At 49.5% G+C, this 19622-nt stretch overlaps 1 protein-coding gene across 1 annotated transcript; it reads right to left on the bottom strand.

Moving 5' to 3' along the window:
* Positions 1-1150: 1150 nt before the first annotated feature.
* AARS2 (alanyl-tRNA synthetase 2, mitochondrial) lies at positions 1151-19618 on the bottom strand (the record flags this gene model as incomplete). The annotated part of the gene is made up of 22 exons (XM_080342448.1): positions 1151-1822; positions 2215-2325; positions 2462-2545; positions 3409-3519; positions 3956-4078; positions 5563-5671; positions 6771-6880; positions 7287-7424; positions 8062-8202; positions 8617-8730; positions 9719-9888; positions 11755-11905; positions 12633-12760; positions 13307-13418; positions 14137-14175; positions 14771-14879; positions 15181-15326; positions 15767-15911; positions 17205-17399; positions 18191-18336; positions 19014-19202; positions 19406-19618. 22 exons carry the CDS (start codon positions 19616-19618, stop codon positions 1658-1660), a joined length of 2949 nt encoding a protein of 982 aa, XP_080198574.1. The 3' UTR covers positions 1151-1657.
* Between the last annotated feature and the right edge of the window lie 4 nt (positions 19619-19622).

The following is a 19622-nucleotide window of genomic DNA, read 5'->3' on the forward strand; positions in this document are numbered from 1 at the left end:
AGTAGCATTTATTGAACAAGCAAGCTCTGCAGTGCAATTGTAGCTGTCAGTGCTTTGGGGGAGCACTACCAGCCTCTAAAGGCTCCCCATCCCTTCTGCCTCCAAGTCCTGATATTTATATCAGGCTCTCAGCCAAGCACAAAACCAGCTTCCTGGCACTTTGCAAAGATGAGGAGCCTTATGGACCACATATGAGATACCAGGCTGGACAGCCACTGAGATAGGAAAGAAAACCCCTTGTCCTCTAGTGATGCCTCTAAGTACACCTCCATTTTTCCACAGGTGAGCTGTTCCCTGTAGAGAGAACGGAGATGAGGCTCTGCTCACAGCAGCTTTTCACCCTCTCTCCCTCAAGCAGACAGCTAGAAGCTGAGGACTTCTCTCATTAGGAGGTTGGGCCATTCCCCAACACACCCTCTTCACCAATCCGTATCTATGTGACAGCCATTTCCTGCTCCTCATCCATCAGCATCACTGTGCTTCCACCCCTCCTCCTCCTCTCCCCAAATGCATGCAGCCACTGCCTCCTCCACAGTGCCAGGCAACCCTACCTGCTGCTGAAATTCATCTGTCAGCCTGCTGTTGCTGCTCACAGAGTGAAACCTGCTTGTATCACTGTCCTGTTGCACCTTTAATTCAGCTACTGTTTGTGATCTCTATTTAGGTCAATACAGTATCTAAAATAACGGTGCTTTGGCCAGAAGCTCTAGAAATCACTCTAACAATGAAGTTTTAAATGTCTTTATGAGTTGCATTTGCTGCATCTGCTAATGCTCTTGAATAATCATTAGGTTAGGTGGGACGCACGCTCACCTCAAGGTTAAGTGACCTGCTGCAGGAACTTCCACACTGTGACACAGCAACAGTTTCCATTCACACAACTCACCAGATCTATGGTGGTTTTTAGGTAGGTGCTGGTATGTGAGAAGCCAGGAGTTACAAGGGAGTGGCAGGAGGAAACAAGGATAAGAATATTCAGTCAAAGCAAAGTGGTGGAACCTGGTGCGATTTGGTTCCCTCTGTGCTTTAGTACCAAGGACTGGGTTCAGCACTACCCCTTGCACAGCCTAAGAAGGCTGGGCCTACAAGGAGGCTGGGACTTCTCATTTCTAAATTACAGCAGCATTTTTAATCAGAGGGGTGTCCTGAGTTCTGCAGTAGGATGGGGCTGCTTAGACAAGAGTGCATACTGACTTGTGGTCCTGCAAGAGTAGAGCAGAAAAAAATGATGCAGCTAACAACAGACATCGGGAGATCAAACACTCTCTGCCACTTAATGGTTTTAGGATAACATTGTGCCACCTCCCCACTATGTTCTCATGGAGCCTCCCAGTGCCGGTCTTATGGCAGGAACCACACTGTTCCAGAAGAAGCAGGATCTGATGCTGCAGCTGGTGCTTTCCAAGGCTCAGTCCCCACATGTCCATGCTGGTAACAGGCATTATTGTTTCTGTCAGCGCGGTCAGGAGTGAGGTTTCTGCTGATCCCTGATGGCCAGAAGCCACATGCTCCAATGCAGTTGTTGCAGTAACATTCAGTGTGGGAGCTGCTAAACCTTTTAGATCAGCAGTGTTTAACATGTGCTCTGCAGCAGGTGTCCACATAGCTTGCAGCTGGGCTGCATACAGCTGTCCCACCTCCAAACCTCTCAGTTACTTCAGAGTTTACTCTGAGCGAACTCTAGTGCAGTAGTAAGGGCTCCCTGGATGTCCTTGGCATTTCCACTGCCCTTAGCGACGATGGGAGAACCTCCCGCCTTCCCTTCCATCTGCGTACAGACAGCCACAGCCCAGTCAGCAGCAGAGAACACAGGGAGGCAACTCTGGGGAAGAGACACAGAGCAAAGTAATTTGGACTGTGAAGGACTCTCTAGTCTAGATAAAGAATAGTAAACACATCCTCTCCTCACCCAGCCTGGGCCCTCACTGCCTGAGGCACTCATGACTGCCAGGACCACAACAGCTGGGCTTACATGTCAATGCTGTGTCCTGCCCCTAGGCAAACATGGCCTGGAGGATCCAGGGATATTTGTGCCCAGCAGAGATTGAAAGCATATCTAGTCTCTGTATGGTCATCTCAGGTTCTGCCCCTGTGTGATTAACCACCAACACTGGGCAGAATCCCAGCAAAAGCCTCAACTGGGACCTGCTGAGCAGTGGGTCCAGTCCCCCTTTGCAGGTAGGTTCTGTATATCTCTACCAGGGTTCTGCTCACCTTGGACACCTGACAGGCACAGAGCACCTCACCAGAAGCCTGAGGGCTGAGCAGCAGGACTGACGTGCCAGGAGACTTGTCACATAGCTGGTTCACTACCTTCATTAGGATCTAGAAGAGGCAGGAAGAGAGGTCAGGCTACAGCAAAGGAGACTGGCACATAGCAGAAAACATACCCAGCAGCTCCCTCTTACTGTATGCAGCACCTGAGGTACTGTTGGGCCAGCACACAATGTGGGTTACTCACAGAAAGGGAGTCAGCTGGGACAGTATCAATGATGACAGGTTGGTTGCAGTGTTTTGCTAGCAGGCTTTGCACCTTCTCTTCAGCCTGGAGGGGGAAGCACACAGCACTTGAGGGGCTACAGGTGGCACAGGGTGAGCTGAATGGGGATAACACCTAACACGTGTACAGGCAAAGGCAGTGAGATTGAGGGGAGACATATGTCAGCAGAAGTCAAAGTAAGACTGGCAGACTGAAATCTCCACATGGACACCTGTGCAACCCTCCTTCCTCAAAAGCAAGCAGACCTAAGCCCCTTTCAAAAGTGGAATAGACAGTGATCCATTCAGTCTCCAGCCTTTCTCCTGGACCTACACATCACTGCATGTCTCAGGAAGGTTCCTATGGCAAGATGCTCCTACTTTAAGAAAAGGATAGTTCTTACTGAGAACACTAGGTCACCAATAAGTATTTCCAAAGGGCTTTTGGTATAAATTGGCAGAACACAAATGTATGGGAAGCCATGGCAGTATCTGTATGTCTGGAAGAAAGGTTCTATTCTGCCACTGTCTTACTGCAGAACCTTGTAAAGCCCACTGTCAGTGCCATCTCATCTTCTCCTCCATGTATAAAGCGGGAGGAGATGTCTATCTGCCTGTTGGTGTTTGCCAAAAGTGCTGATACAGGGCTATCCATCTTCACAGGCAGACAGACATGGGGATTCTGCAGGTGCCAAAAGCCCAGTCAGTCATTCACTGCCATTTTAAATGACAGCCCTGGTTAATGTTAGTGAAATCAACCCAACAGAGGGCTTGTGCTGCACTGTGCGTGACTGTACCTGCTTTCTCCTGCCTTCTAATGGGACCCTGGTGACTGAGTGGCTGTGAAGTGTAACAGAGACACTAGGTCCACTAGTGTGTGCCACACAGCGCCGTGAGCAGGCTGCAGTAAGTGTGATGTTGCCAAAGTACCTGCTGGATCTCCAGTTTCCTGACGGCCGTGTTGGCTGTTCGCTGTAGTGCTTTGAGGATGGCCTGTAGCTCTTTTCTTTGCCACTGGGGCATCGCAGTGCTAGCCACCACCTGCAAGACAATTTGCTGTGTAAGGGCACTAAAGTGTACCTAGTAACAAAGTGCTAGTTCTCTTGGAGGTCAGGCTGGAGACCAGCCTCTTCCCAGGCCTTCCTGTACCCCTGTGTCATCAGGCCAGTCAGTCACTGTGGTGTGCAGCCTTGTCTTTTCAGTTGGGCATCTAAAGCCTGGGTAAAAAGCCTGGGATCACTGTTTTACCCTCCCTCCCACTGCCTTTTCTCACATTCCCACTGGCAGCAGGTCATGTGCAACAGAGGCACTACTCAGCTACTGGTGAAAACATTCGCGACCAAAGTAGCACCAGCAGGTAGCAACATGGCCTTGCTATTGACCATGGTCAGATGTGAACCTGCTAGGTAAGAAGTTGTGTGCTTCCAGTGTATAGAGCCCAGGCTGGGATCTTTCTGTAATGGAGTGTAATCCTTACTTTGGTCAACTGGCCCACTTCTTTGGAGAGGTTCTGCATCTCAGGAATAGAGGTGCTCCTCTGCTTCATTCGCAGGGAGAGAGAGTCCACTTCCATCGCCAAGCACTGGCCTACTTCCCGGGCCTGGAGAGAGAGAACACTCCAAATTCAGCAACAAAACAATGAGCAGAGAAGGAAAAAGTGGGGTGGCAGCAGGGTTATAAACACTGAAGTGCTGCTCAGGTTACAGTGGGAAGACACCTACAGAGGCTTTAAGAAATGACTGTCCCCAGGAGACTTTGAAATGGAAGATTGCTCTCTAAATTTGCAACCAACGCTAACTGGTCACACCCAGCACACCAAGCTGTCATGCAGTTATGTTTCCTCAGTATCTAGCATCAGATTATCAGGATTTCACTGAGAAAAGCTGGGAAGCCTCGCTTACTTCTTAGTGCTCTTTTTACAATATAAAATGCACTCTTGAAACTACTGACTGAAGAAACAAAAGAAACACTAAAGAAACCTCATCCACTGTCCAAACATATTTCCTAAGTTCAGCTGATCTTGGTGTATTTCTTATCGTGTTCTCCAACACCAATGCTACGATTAATAAAAAAAGCTAATACAAGATGTTTTCAGCAGTGACAATCCTTGTGGTTTGGAGCATTTTCTCCCTGCCAGATCTTTGTGCTCATGATGGTCCTGTGAGACTTCAGATGAGGAGAGCAGAGAGTATATAAGAAAAGCTGCGGACAGCAAGGATTGCTCTGCCTAGCTGGGATACACATCCCTTGTTTCAAGTCACTCCCTTATGCTGCAGTCTCCCTTGTCTGATTAACACATGCACACAGCTCCTCTCGGGAGCCTTCCAGGTCAGCACTTCCAACAACGCATGCAGATGTGCCCTGCAGCTTTTCATTCCTCTGCACCAAAGAAAGCCTCACTAGGGACACAGATGCACAGGGGACAGCTAGCCAAAAAGCACCAGTTTTGCAAGGGTGGGCTTTGCCTTTAGTCTTCCCAGTACTAACTGGGAGTGAGTCACTCTCCTCTGACTGCAGCCTTAAAGGAAGTGGGCAAGGTTGCGGAGCCCCTGACAGTTCCAGATATTCAAAGTACAGAGCGATCTCACAGACACAATAGTACTTTTTATAGAGGCCCAGCCAGACCAGAATCACAGTTTAGAAGGAAAAAGACTAAAGAAAAGAAGCAAAAGGGCTGTAAGAATGAGGCCAGAATCCCATCATCATAAAGTGTGAATCCAACTGTGATAGGCAGGAGGTGAAACCAAAGCAAAGGATCATACCTTTACCTACCTACCTGGGGACTGGAATTTATAGTCTAGAGGCTTCCTGATATTTTGTGCCAAGTTTCTATCTTGAAAAAGGGTGTCTGAGGGGAAGAATGAAGGTCAAGGAGACAGGAGACTAGGACAGGGAGGGGAGTGGAGGTGAATAGTGAGGTATGGCAGAGCTGTATCCAGGGGCAAAGGAGGAAGCCAGATCAGGCACAGCAGGGAGGCTCCAGCCAAAGCAGCAGGAAGCTGATTGTCTATGCAGGAACCTACAAAGTTGGGTTCTTCTGACATTGCCTTGACACAGCAGAAGTCTCAGTTCCCCCATTCTTACCTGTTTGGCTTGTCCCCCTGTCACTGCAATGACACGGCTAATCCCTTTAACAAGCTGACGCTCGCTGATGATGGTCAGATCTTCCACAGCTCCTGTTTGTAGAAGGTGCCTGCAAAGTCAGCAGAGAAGAGGAAATTAAGCAAGCTGCTCTCTGGGAAGAGAAATCAGGAACACTGCTTTTCTTTTAGGCAAGTCTCAAGACCAGCAGCCAATCTCAATAGCTTCAATCCCTTCCCATCCCCAAAATCCTGATGGCACCGTCAGGCAAGAGACAGCAGAGTTGAGGCTACTCCAGAGGAACCTCTGTGCTACCTGCCCAGCAGGCTGCTGTCAAATGGCATGACAGTCAAGTTCTGCCTTGCTTTTCTCTCCTTCAGCAGTGGGGTGAATCAGGATTCGTCTCTTCTACTCAGCTGCTACTGAACCTTCTAGAAAGTAATCTTTTCCTCCAACTCCACCAGTCTCTTGTCAGACCAGCTCACAGAGTGGCCAGCAGACTCCAGTCCCAGGGTAGCCGTGCAGTCACAGGGCACCAAGAACCTTCCCTTTCCTTCTTGGCTATTCAACACCCGATATGAAAAATACAGTGTCTCAGGTTCTATTACCACAAGTAATAATATCAGAAAGCTTCACGAGAATCGATCATCTCCACTCCCATGCAGTTTCTTGTCCCACTACTCCCACAAGAATGATCTCATGACTAGAAACTTGCTCATTTTCAGCTGTATCTGCTCAAATGCCAATTTGTTCTTTTTTTGTGTGCGTGTCAGCATTGTCCTAAAATGGATTAACTCTTATTCTATTCTCATTACTGCTAAAAGCAGAAGAGGGCAAAAATAATGATCTCACAACTGTCTCAGAATCTCCTGCTGGGTCTCCCACCCTTCTGCAACCCCAAAGACAAAGCTCTGTAACTCTGGTATGACAAGTCACACGCCCTTTTCCCACACTTTGCTGGTGCCCTGTGGTTTCCAGCTTGGTTTCAGACTGTGAAGCAAGGAAGAACACTTTGAAACTTTGCATTTCACTACAGTTTTCTCACCCTGGGACTTCCAAGTTTCATAACTAGGCCATTCTGTCCTCACAAGATCCTTCTAGTGAGAAAGCTCAGATGCACAGGGACAGGGAGTGGAGCTTGTGAGAATGTCTCTACCTCAGCCACCAGTGCCCACAAACACACCTTCTGACTGCAAGTAAAAGTCACTTACGTCCCACAGCAGAGCTCCACAGAGGTCTGCATTGCAGCCTCAGAGTCGCGGGTCAGCACACTCTCCACAGGGACCCCCAGGGACACTATCCTCACTGGATCTGGATACCCCTGACAGAGGAGACAGGGATCAGCAGCTAACAACATGGTCCTTTGGGGACACTTGCAGACTAACTGCATGGTTTCAGGTCTCTCACTCACTTTTCCCCTATTCCAGAGCAGTCCCACAGTCAGGGGCAGCACTGCTTCTTCCCCACAACCAGTCACCATGGGAGAAAGAAACAATTGGGTGACACTACAAGCTTCTGGTCCAAAGAAGTGAGCAAAAAGCCTATGCACCACAAGCCTCCATGTTTTACAACACAGCACTCCTGAGATCTCTGTTCTATTTTCCTTCCTTGAGTTTTGGCAGTCAATTCCCTTCCAGAAACCTGTTGCATCAACATCTCTTGTGACCCAGATGATTCCTGCTGAAAGGAGAAGGCTCATGAAGACATGCGCTGCCATCCTGTCATACCTCATCTACTGCACGGAGTCCCTGAACTTCTCTTGCCAGTGTGAGGGGGACCTCAGCCATATGCACAACCTCATTTTGTTTGATCACATCTTGGACCACTTGTTCCACTTGCTGCAGCTGCTCCACCGTCACAGGGCCCTGAGGAAGTAAATCAGCCACCTTCAGGAGAAGCCTTCTAAGACATCGAGAACAAGAGGGAGAACTGGGGCAGGAACGTCAGGCAGCTCGGCTTGGGCACACCACTTCCCCCTTGCATCTCATCTTCCCTACTTGTGAAGGAAATTGTGAGCATCATGACCCTCCCACCTCACCCCCTGAGGAGGGATAAGGATGTTTGATCCAACCAAACTCTTCAAGAAAGATGCTGCAATGAGTGACAGGTCCCCAGGACCATTGTTCAGCCCAACCTAACAGCTTTCAGTTCCCAACCCCTCTCATCTGAACGACCGGCACAGACATGAGACACATGCCACAGCCAAACTGGTGAATCTCTCAGAAACCCCTTAACACTACTCAGGTCAGCCCCACAACCACTGGCCTTGCTAAGTCCTTTCCCTTCTGATCCCCATTCATCCCCTCAGCAAACTCTGCTCACAGCCAGGTCAAGGGAAAGCAGAGACAGTCATGTCTAGAGGGTCAAGTCTTATTGCTCAGATAAAACGTGACCTATCTCTAAAGGAGTGATTATGGTGAGAGGAGAAAAAATCCCTGGAGAGAAGACCAGTACTGGGATGCTCATACTGCTGAGAACAAGAAAAAAGAAGTCCAGAGTCACCTTGGTATCAAAGTCGAAGCGCAGCCGCTCTGCGGTCACATGGGATCCTCGCTGCTCTGTGTTGTCACCCAGGACATGGCGGAGCGCAAAGTTTAGCAGGTGGGTAGCGGTGTGGTTCGTCATGCAGGCCAGCCGCTTGGCCTGAAAGCAAAGACAAATTGGCAGGGAGCGCTGGTTCTCCACAGCTCAGGAGAGCAGGGAATGGCACGAAGAGATACGGGAAAGGCTGCATGTGAGGGGATGGGAGAAAATGGAGGGGAAAATCAACAGGTAGTAAAGCTGTCAAACAAATTTATGTCACAGAGAAGACTTAACTTCTTTTCCCATGGGATCACCTCTGTAAAACAGCACAGGGTAGGCTGGATATTTCTGGACAGAGCAATGGCTCACAGAAGATTACAGAGTTACTTGTGAGGTCTCCTTCCCGCTGCACATCATAATGAAAAGCAGTCTCAGGAAAACAAGGGACAAGGCTCTGCTGTGCCCAGGTTACTCACGACATCACAAGACTCTCAAGGCAAGGCTAGGAAAAGGTTAAGAGCAGTGAGTTATCACCTCATCCACGAAGAGCTGCACTTGGTCCCCAGCACGCAGGGTTTCCACAGCAGTGACCTCATGGATCACGTAACCACCACAGAGCTGAACTGATTCTACAGGGAAGAGTATGTCCTGACCAAAGAGAGACGGAAAGATGAGTTAGGACACAGGAAACATTCAAAGGCCTGTGTTAGGTGCCTCGTTGATCTGACTAGGAAAAACAAACCCCATTGACCTCTTAAAGACAGGGATGGGGTGGGAAAAGCAGGGACGAGCTCATTTCCAATGTAACCGGAGTGCCTCAGGCCTTCCCTGCATTCAGCCACTTGCTGCACAACATACCGAGGCTGTCAGCTTGCAGCGAAGGGGCCGCGACACCACTCATGCTGATGAATTTTCTTAACAAGGATGCTTGTCTATGAGAAAACAGCAGCTGCCAAGGTGCCTGTCTCAGGAACCGAAGGTGCCATTTCAGCCTCACTTGGCTGGCAAGAGAAACTTGATCCCCACTTCAGCTTGAGGAGAAGTGCTGAGCCAGGCACTATCGCATTCTGCAAGGCTAAAAAGGCAGCATCAATGCCCAGGGGTGATTCTCAAGAGCTGGAATGTGGGAGGGGAAAAAAGGCTGCACCCCATGTAACTTCTTGGGAGAGGGCAAGGTTAAAGGAACATGCTGCAGAGGTAGAGGTCCTCCCTGATGCTTTTGGGAGGGATAAGAGTTTTTGCAATAGGTCTCAGGTTGGGCAGTGCTTGCAGTCATCAAGGACTCACCAGAGACAAGTTACTCAGCTCATGGACTCTCTGGTCATTGATTGCCTTCTCTCTGCATTGCAGCCCCAACTGGTGGGAGTGCAGCACACTGAAGTGAGACTCAAGAAGACTTTACAGTCTTCCCAACAAGCAGAAATTGCAAAGGGCTGAGAGACACAGAGCAGCAAGTATACCTCTGCGAACTTACTGCTGCTTCTCCCTCACCTCACCAATCTCAAGGCAAAACAAAGGGAACTATCAGGAGTCAGCAACTTGCAAATTAACACACTAAAACAGCCCACAAGTTGGGGAAGTCTGCCTGGCTTCAGTATTCATGGCTGCCTTGGGTTCAGGCAGCAAAGGGTCTCACCTGCTGTCCTAAACGCATCATGTAGCCCTGGTCAGAGTCCTGCCCACCCTGCTCTGCATAGAAGTTAGTCCTGTCCAAGATGACACCACAGCGTTGCCCTGATCCAACCTCCTTCTGGAGAGACTGACCTCTGTACAGCATCAGGATGGTGGCCTGGCACGGGCTGAACTCTGTCAGGGGGAAGAAGATGGCAGCAATTAGTGCACATACCCTCTCAGATTGCAATATGGAAGGAGGAGTCACTTCCCCATGCCAGCCCTGCCAACACTGAGTCTATACTGCAAACTGGCACTTTCCTTTGGCTTGGTGGGAGAGGAACAGCTATCGGCAGAAAGGACAACAGATTTGCTGTTAGGAACCAAGTTATCCCTCACTCACTTACCTAGTGACAGATCTGCTGAGTAGCAGGTAACCAGGCAGGGACACCTAGTCCAGCTCCACATGAGCCTGACAGAACAAGATGTACTACAGACACATCTGTATCTTGCTACACTGCCTGCCAGGTCAACCTGCCTGCCTTCTATGAAGAGATGACAGACTTGGTGGGCAAGGGAAGACAGGGATGCCACCTTCCTTGAAGCAGTGAGTTTCTGACACGCTCTCCTGTAGCCTCCTTGAAGCCAAATTTGAGTGACATGGACTGGGCAGGTGGATCATAAGGTGGGTGTAGAACTGGCTAGGCAGCTGGCCCCATACAGAATTGCTCAACAGTTCCATGTTCAACTGATACTCAGCTACCAGTAGAGCTACTTGGTGGCTGACATTAGGGCCCAAACCACTGAACATCTTAATTAGTGACTATCCATGACAAGATGGGATGTACCCATATCCTGTATGGCAACAAATCTGTGGAGACTAGTTGATACATTGAAGAGTCGGCTGCTTTTCAGTGGCATCTCAGCAGGCTACAGAAATGGACTGACAGAAACCTCAGGGTCCTCAGGAGCTAGCTGAACACAAGTCAGCAGGGAGCCCTTGCAGCAAGGAAGACTCACTGACTGCTGGGCTGTATGAACACAAATAGAGCCAGCAGGTCAAGAAAAGTGGTTATTCACCCCTATTTAGCATTTGTGAGACTACATCTAGAGCACAGGACATTCTGGTGGCACATAAACAACAAGAAAAAACTTTTCCCACCAAGAGTGATAACGAATTGGAACAGGGTGCAGAGAGGCTGTGAAATCTCTGTCCTTAAAGATACTGAAAACTTAAATGGACATGGCTCTGAGCAACCCAGTCTGACTGTGAAGCTGATGATGTTCTGTTGATCAAGAGACTGGACATTCAGAGATCTCCTCCAACCTCAATTCCTTCATGATTCAGTGACTGAGGAGGTAGGACAGTGCCCACTTGGAGATTCCAGCCAGTGTCGCTGCTGGGATTTTTTCCCCTCCATTATGCTCTTGCTGTAGTATATATAGTTTGAACTGCCTCACTTTCTGCTTAATGTGGGTTGCCCCCAGCACGCTGGGTAAGAGGGAGCTGGCTATACACAGCTACCTCTAATTGTTTGTGACAGCTACACCACCTCTTGCTCTCTGTGGTTGAGCTTCATGCTTTCCCTAGAGCATCAGCAACCCCAATCACTCTAAATGATAAAAAGCCTGCACTGGCATCTAGTGGTCTGCCAAAGAAATAGCAAGTGCACCGTTTTAGTCAACTATTATGCCTAAACCCTTTGCATAATTATTTGTCATTCTCCTTAGCACTCACACCCAGAAACCTAACTGTTGGAGACAGATTCATCTACAGCAAAATTTGACAGTCCCTGCTTCATCGCTGAATAGTAATACCAACCTGGAGCTCACGGCCTTGTCACCGGCTCAGACCCTTCCTGGTGACATACTAACAGAAATAAAAGCACCTGCTTTGGGATGAGGTGCAGGGGCAGAGAAAAGACGCAGCAGCAAGGTAGACAGGTTTGAACCAGAGTACAAGTTCTGCATTCCTGAGTTTAGGTAGTAAAAAGTAGTCCTGGGTGGAATTCCAGTGCCCTCAGGCAGAACTTGCATTACACACAGGACTCAGCTGCTTACCATATTGCCCGTGCTGTCCAAGCCTGTAGGCGTATTTTGGGGAGTCATCAGTAGCAGGTACATTGTCACTCTGCAGCTGAGCCAGCGAGTGCACATCAAGGCGCGTGTTTGTGTCGTCTCGCTGTCCTGCCTGAGGGCCACCAGCCTTGCGCTGCAGCAGAGCAAAGCACACTTAGATGGGAGATACTAAGGGGCACTCAAACCAGTAACTGGAGGAGCTACAAGGCTAGGAGCTTCTTCCACCTTCCTGGAAGAGGCTTGTTTAGGTCCAGGCTGATGAAGGCTACTGCTAAACCAACCCCATTCCTTCGAGGCCCACATGCACTCAATACCACTCCATGCTGGCCTTCAGGCAGCCCATAAGCAACAACTAACACAGCCCTCTCAGCACAGCTTGCTGCATAGCTGTGAAACTTCCAGGCCATTAAAGCAAGGCCTCAAACCAATTACTGCACAGGGTGAGCAGTGCACATCTTCTGGCACTACAGAGACTGAGGTTTTGTAAACTCTTCATAAATTGCTTGCTGTTTGGGCTAAGCTGGTTGTGCTCTGTGTGAGGAGTTGGACTACATGACTGACAGAGGATACTTGTAACCTGTATAATTCTATCATAACCTCCACTCCAGCAACAGTCAGCCTCATAAAACACTTCTTCTGATCTGAAGAGAATCACCAGCCAATACTTTTAAGTCCCACATGCACAAGCAAAGGCATTGTGACCCCACTGCTGTTTCCAGCCCCCTCCCCATTGAGGAAAAAGGTACATGACCCTCTGGTTGCATCCAAAGAGCCTCAGCAGTGAAAGGAATTCTGCCTCCAAGGTAACAAGAGAGAGGGAAGGCTCTGAATTATTCTGACAAGGGAAGTGTCCCTCTTACCTTCGCATCTTCCAGAGCAAGTTCATTAAAAGCAGCTGAATCCAAACTGATTCCCTTTTCTTCAAGCATCAAGTCAATCAGATCCAGAGGAAAACCCAAATTTGCATAGAGAGACCAGGCTACTTCAGCTGCAGGACACAAAGAAGGGCATGAAATCTGTGTGAATACAGAAAGCAAAGGCCTCTCAAGATTTGCTTTGATGGGACCAGTCTAGTGTGTGCTTTGGTAACTGGATTCATCTGTCTTGTGTGCAGCTGCACTGGTAATGGGGAAAGGAAGAGAAGCTATGCAGTTATTCTTGTATGGAACTAAGTACTAATGATGCCCTACAGCCCCATCTCTGCTAAAATTCAGTGCAGCACATCTAGACAGGCAGCTGCTCTGGTTGGGTCCTGAGTTCCCTCTTTCAGCTGCATCTTGTGAGGACCCAGTTAATCAGTCAATAAAGGAGCATGGGAATGTTTTGAACTTACCTGGTGTCTAGTTTATTTCAAGAACAAAGTACTAGAGAACAATTGCAATCTGAAGAAAAACATCTGTTCCTCTGCTTGGGGCTAGAAGGTCACTGAAAGCACGTGGAGGAGGCAGACATCCACAGAGTTTTGACTGTGATGCTTGTGAGGACCTGGATCAAACCATCTTTAAGTGCAGCTTGTCAGAGGAGGGAGACTCACCTGGGAAGTTTGTGGAGGGCTCCATCTGCTGCACTGTGCGCTCAATGATGCGCCTCCCACGCTCAAGGGAGGACAGAAAAGCTGCCTCGTTCTCATTGATGATATCCATGATCTGCCCAAGGATGAGAAGAGTTAGCCACACCTCAGGAAGCTCCCCAGCTCAGCTCAGCTCTGCTACAGTCAGCTCAGGGAACATCAGGCAGGTGTCTAACAGGAGTGCTGTGTTTGCTTGAAGCAGTCTTTTTGTCCCGTAAATATCTATCAAAACACAGCTCAGATGCATTACTAAACAGGTCCATTGTGCCTCCTACCACTATTGCTGTTAAAGAAATATTGACCATCCACCTGGGGAAGGCTGGAGGCTGACAAATGCTCTGTCAGATATTCATGTATGTGACCCAATTAAAACTGCACGGCTGAAACAGCCAGAGAAATTGCTCATCAGTTGCTATCAGCCAGGACTAGCCTTAAATCACCACTCCACTTTGGATAAAAGGTACCCAGGCCAGGACATGCTGTACTTGCACTCAATAGAAGAGCTACCCTAGATTTTTTCAGACCAACAGCTGCCTTATGCCAGGACAAGCAGTCCCTAGTGAAGACCTAGTAGTGCTTCCACAAGGAAATCTGCCACAGACACTTCTCATGCCCAGGATACAGACACATTCCCAGCACACCTCAGCCCACCCAAGAGAACATGGTTATGGAGTAGGCTATGCAAACTCCTCCAGCTAAGTCCCAAGGAAGGGCTGACTTCCACCTCTGAGAGCAGTGTCTTGCAAAGATAATGAGAGAGGGGGTTTCTCTCCAGGGGATTCCACATCACTCACCTGGTCTTCATTCTTCGTCAGCTCTGGATAGGCATTTCCCTGCGGAGTGAGCCTCAGTTAGTGATAACATCCTCAACATCTTCCTCAAGGGATCTCACAGCATGCCACAAGCATTATAGAGGTTTCTCAGACAGATGTGTGTGAAGGGAGCTCCAGTGCACAGTCTCAGGGGAAGAATCACATGTGGATTTACAGCTGCCACCTCCTGGCTTTCTCCCTGTGACCCACCTCTGCTAGCCCCTGCATAGCATCTCTTTGCAAACACACTCATTCACAACAGGAAGAAAGCTTTCTCTTTTAGGATGCTGTAATACTCACAGGGACCAATTTCAGATGGTTTTACCTAGATATGACAGCTTGGAAGCCACTGCCCTCAGGAAACAATGTGCACTTGCATACACTTACATGCACGCTTGTGATGACTGCACTGCTGGTCACACTAAGACCTCTCCCTCCCATCACAAATAATCAGGAGATGAGATTTTTACTGCTGTAATGCACAGCAGCAGATACACCCTCCTGGAGCTCCTTTACATCCAAGACTGTCTCCTGATAGTGTACAGGAAAGGGATGTGGGGCTGAACAGGACAAGTGTGACACTTTTTTTCCCCCCAAAGCAGCTTTTTGTACTCACCAGCACTTCCACTACGGTAGGCACCAGAGAGGCCAGGAACCCAGGTGGAGCATGAAGGACTTCAGAGCAGAAGCGGACGGCCCTGCGCAGGATCCGACGCAGCACCAGTCTGAAAGCAGAGCAGGATTCCCCAGTCAGCCACATGAGCATCCCTGCCCAGCTCCCACATGCAGCACACCTGCCGCACAGCTCCTCTGGCCTGATCTATCCACACAGACCAGCCGCTCCCCACACGCTAAACCCATCCAAGAATGAGCCTGCAGATCAGAACCTCTTCCAGGCTCTCACCTTCCTGTCTCTTCAAAGCTCATGAACTCCCTCCTCCTGGGCTCACAGCAGAACCTCTCCCTCTGGCTGTCTGTATGCCTTTCTAGACCTACCTCCCTCCACCCATTTCCTTATGACCTTACTCTGCTCCGGAGAAGCCTGGGTAGATGCCATCAGTGATGCACACGCACAAGGTGCGCACATGATCTGCCACCACACGGTAGGCCATATTCACACACCCAACGTCAGCATCCCCGACCAGACCTTGGTATCTGGGCCCTCCACAGCCCTAAAAGACAAAGCAAAGAGACAGATTAACAGAAATTAATGGCTGTAGAAGGAAAAGTTTCAATGCAAAAGGCAGCCAGCTGCACTTGACGTCTTGCTTTTCAACTAACTCTGAACCTCGTGCATCTAAGATGGACCCATTAAATCCTTTCAGAGCATTATACACCAAGACTTCTATATCTGAGACATATCAGCCAATACCATGGCACTGAGGAACTGAAGAAACTTCGGAGGAAAAACCGACCAGCAATGCTGATATACTAGTGTTTTTTCAATCTGGAGTTCTCCCTAGTTTCCCACAAATGCTGGTCTGGACCTGGCTGTGCAAACCTCCTGTCTCAAAACACCACACAATAAGAGAAGGTTGTACTGGTACCAGGCAAACAGTCTGCATTCAAGAAGCTTTTGTTTAGTTGTGAGTCTGAGCAGAAGCACTGTCACCTTGTGAATGGCATCCAAGATAGGAGTGAAGAGATCTGTGTCGTAGTTGGAGCGTTTGTTCTGCAGAACTGCCACCAGCCTTTCCAGACCCATTCCTGTATCCACATGGTGCTGCGGCAGGGGAAGCAGATTCCCCTCCACCTCTCTGTCAGCCAGCCAGCAAAAATCAAAGGCAAAAGAGAAGCAAGGGTCAGTCCAGTGGCAAAGAAAAGGAGCAGGCAAGTCAAAGAGAATGGGAGAGTGACAGGTGATAGGAACAGTAGGTGACCCAACAGTAGGTGACCCCTGGAAGCTCAGGGACAAGATTAACAGCAGCCTGTCTTGGCACTGCCAGGCAGCCAGGATCCAACCATCAGACAGTGTGCTGGTTTGACTGAAAATGGATTAATTTTCTTCACACAGTTAGAAACCTTTCTTTTGCATAGCTAGCACACTCATTATTTGGACTTAGTTTGAGAACAAGAAGATAACATGCCAGGACAGAGTTAATGTTTTAATTGCTCTGGTCTGAGAGCCAAGGACATTCTGAGCACTCTGCCCACAGGTGTGAGGCAGCGAGGAAGGGGGGTACGAATGGGACAGAGCTTGACTGACATCTAGACTGATAAATGAGAGTATTCCATCCCATTAGCATCCTGCTCCAGATTTAAGAGTGGGGCCTTCTGGTTTCTCCCCCCTTTTTCTCTTTTTTTTTTTACTCTCTCTCTCTCTCTCTGGGGGTAGTCAGGGGAGTTTCAGTCTGGAAGTTTAGCCAGGCCTTCTGCAATTTTGCAGTGGCCTCTGGGTTTTTGCATCTTTCTCCTCTTTTTTTTTATTCCTCTCTCTCTGGGATCAGCTCTAGGATCAGGTGTGGCTTGCTGGGACTGGCTCAGTTGTGGACAGAGTTCGTGTGGAATTGCCTTGAGTATCTTTTATTTCTATTGTGTATATATATATATTTATTCACTAGTAGGCTATTAGTATTTTGTTATTTTATTAAACCGTGTTTATCCCAATCCAAGTTTCTCCCTTCCCTTTTGATTCTCTCCCCTGTTGGGGAGGGGTGGGGGAGAGGGTGAGAGAGTAGCTATCGTGCTTATATTGCTAGCTCAGGTTAAACCACAACAGATAGTCATGACAGACTGTAACGCAGTGAAAAGGGCCTTCACTAAACAGGAGCCCCAGGCCTTCTCCTTCTGCAGGTTCCTCTGGGCTGCTGCAGACCTCAAGAGATGTCTGGGATGCAGCAGTGAGGGAGAACAGGCAGCAAAGGTTGAAGGACAACAGGACAAGTAGAGCAAAGGGGACCAAAAGCCACACTGGACACATCTCTACAGCTTCCTTCTTGCTCCTGTACTGTCACATCCTAGAAAGCGGTGAGACCTCTGAGAATATACAAATATGATTTTGGAGTCAAACAAGGGAGAAGGCTCTGGAGTTCAGACCTGATGTCTGGTACCTGCTATACTGCATGAAGACCAGATTCCAGATCTCCACCACATCAGGGCTGCCCTTGTTCACCAGTGCTGCAGCATTTCTGCCACCACCCACGTGGTCATAGTGGATCTCTGTGCAGGGACCACAGGGACCTGTGTCCCCCATCTCCCAGAAGTTGTCTTTCAATGGAAAAGGAAGCACGTGACTGGCAGGCACCCTGGAAAGGAAAACAGAGGTTGGCAGCGCTGGGGCATGCACACAAAGCACATAGTAGCTTAGATCACAGAGAAAGTTGGAAAGAATCCTTTCTGACTACTACAAATTCAATAAGTCAACACATAAGGATTCCTTTGCTTCTGTTCACACAGAATTACTCTCCTGAGCAGGAACAAACTGGACCAAACCAGACAGGATTCTACTCACTGCCCAGAATGGCTGGCAAACACAGTCTGGCTCCTGCTGACAGAGACAGGCTCTCCAAGGGGTCTGCAGAGCTGCCCTCCTCCCTGGAGGGAATTCCAGCAGAGCTAAGACCAGATCACAATGGACAAGGCTGAACATCAGTAGAGGCACAAAACCGGCTGCTAGGGTTCAAAGCCCACACACAACCTGGAAAAAGCTCCCAAAGCACAGCAGTGCTCTCTGCAGCGGCTTCATCCTCACACTAGGGCAACCACTGCTGGGTCTCAGAGGAGAACACATGCTCCGCAGCTCAAGATGGGGAGCAAGCAAAGGATCAGAGCTCCTTCACACACTTTATCCAGGCCACCCAGTCTTAGGCACACAGCGCCCCCCCACTGACAACATCTGAGAAACAGCTTAAAGGTCAAGTGCCCCAGAGCACTGAGAGCCCAGCTGATTCTAAAAGCCAAAACAAAAATAAAATTAGTTTAAAACACAACTTTTGGCTCCTGCATCTGATTCTCACCAACTAAAAAGCAAATAGGAGACTGCGGAGACTGAAATGTCTTTACGTGCTGCTCAGAACCTCTTCTCTAACACACTTACCCCAGGCGGAGCCACACGTCCTTGCACTCCTCATCTGCGCTCAGCCCCAACAAGGAGTCTCCGCCAAAATAGGTGACATAGAGACGATCTCTGGGGATCTCGTAAACCTCTGTCAAGAGCTCCCAGGCCATGCTACATGCCTCCTCCTAAGCATGCAGGGAACATAAAGTACAGTAAACCAGGATGCATAGCAATGCAGGAAGGCTCTTTAGAATGAGACTCAAACACTGAAGAAGTTCATTTCAGCTGCTCTCTCCCTTTCCAATTTTAAGGCATATTGCAAAGTGCAGGATGAGGGTCAGGTGAGTTAGATAGCTCACTGCTGCCTGTGGAAAACTGACATTCCTGAATTGTTGGGAGACCTGCAGGATCACAGCGTGGTCTATACTCACACATTTGCCAGCAGAGTTACATGAATTATTTTCTTTCCAAGGAAAAAATGTATTCACTAGCAATACAACTAGCATCCTTTATCCTTCTTCCCTTTTGAAACTTTCTAGCAACAGACACCAAATGAACTGTAAACCTCTTTTCACTACATTAGATGACCAACGCTGGTATTTGCACAGAGAACTTTGACTTGTATATGTTGTTTACAACTTTGAAAGGCCAAGTGCTCTGAGAATCTGTAGGGTACATTTAGCGATTCAGCACACCAGCTGACTATCTCCGCTCCAGTCTGCAGAGCTCCCAAGAAGCAATCTATGGGTTACCAAAATGCCTTCTGCAGTCAGTCCCATGGCGCTACAGCACAGAACTATAACCACGCTGCAAAAGGAAATCCACATTTCCCCCTGCAGAGGATTCCCTCCTACTGCCTTGCCTTAAAGTAATCCCCAAAGGACCAGTTCCCCAGCATCTCAAAGAACGTGTGATGGTAAGTATCTCGGCCCACGTCCTCCAGGTCGTTGTGTTTCCCTCCTGCACGCACGCACTTCTGGCTGTTCACCACCCGCCGGTGCTGCGCCAGCTCGCTCCGGGGGTGCGCCGTGCCCAGGAAAATGGGCTTGAACTAGAAACCGAGGCAGAGAGACAGATGAGTTGCTGGATGCCGCCCGGCGCCGGGTGCTGTGCCTGGGGCTCCTGAGCCGCCGCAGCGAACGGGATGGGCGGCGCGGCCGGCCCCGCTAGGAGCCCGGGGTCACCCCGAGACGGGCCCCGGGAACCTGGCGGAGGGGACGGGGCCGGGCGGGCCGCTAGCGGCGGGGGGAGCACCTGGTTCATGCCCGAGTTGACGAAGAGGAGGCTCGGGTCACCGCGGGGCCGCACGGGGGCCGAGGGCAGGCGGCGGTGGCCGTGGCGCTCCTGGAAGAAGCGGAGGAAGGCGGCGCGGACCTGCTCCGCCGGCGGGCAGCCAGCAGCCCCACGGCGGGGGCCGCAGCGCCAACGCACCGCCTGCAGCAGCCGCCGCCGGCCGGCCGCCGCCATGCTG

This window comes from Nesoenas mayeri (genome assembly GCF_963082525.1).
Source record: "Nesoenas mayeri genome assembly, chromosome: 3".
Classification (NCBI taxonomy): Eukaryota; Metazoa; Chordata; class Aves; order Columbiformes; family Columbidae; genus Nesoenas; species Nesoenas mayeri.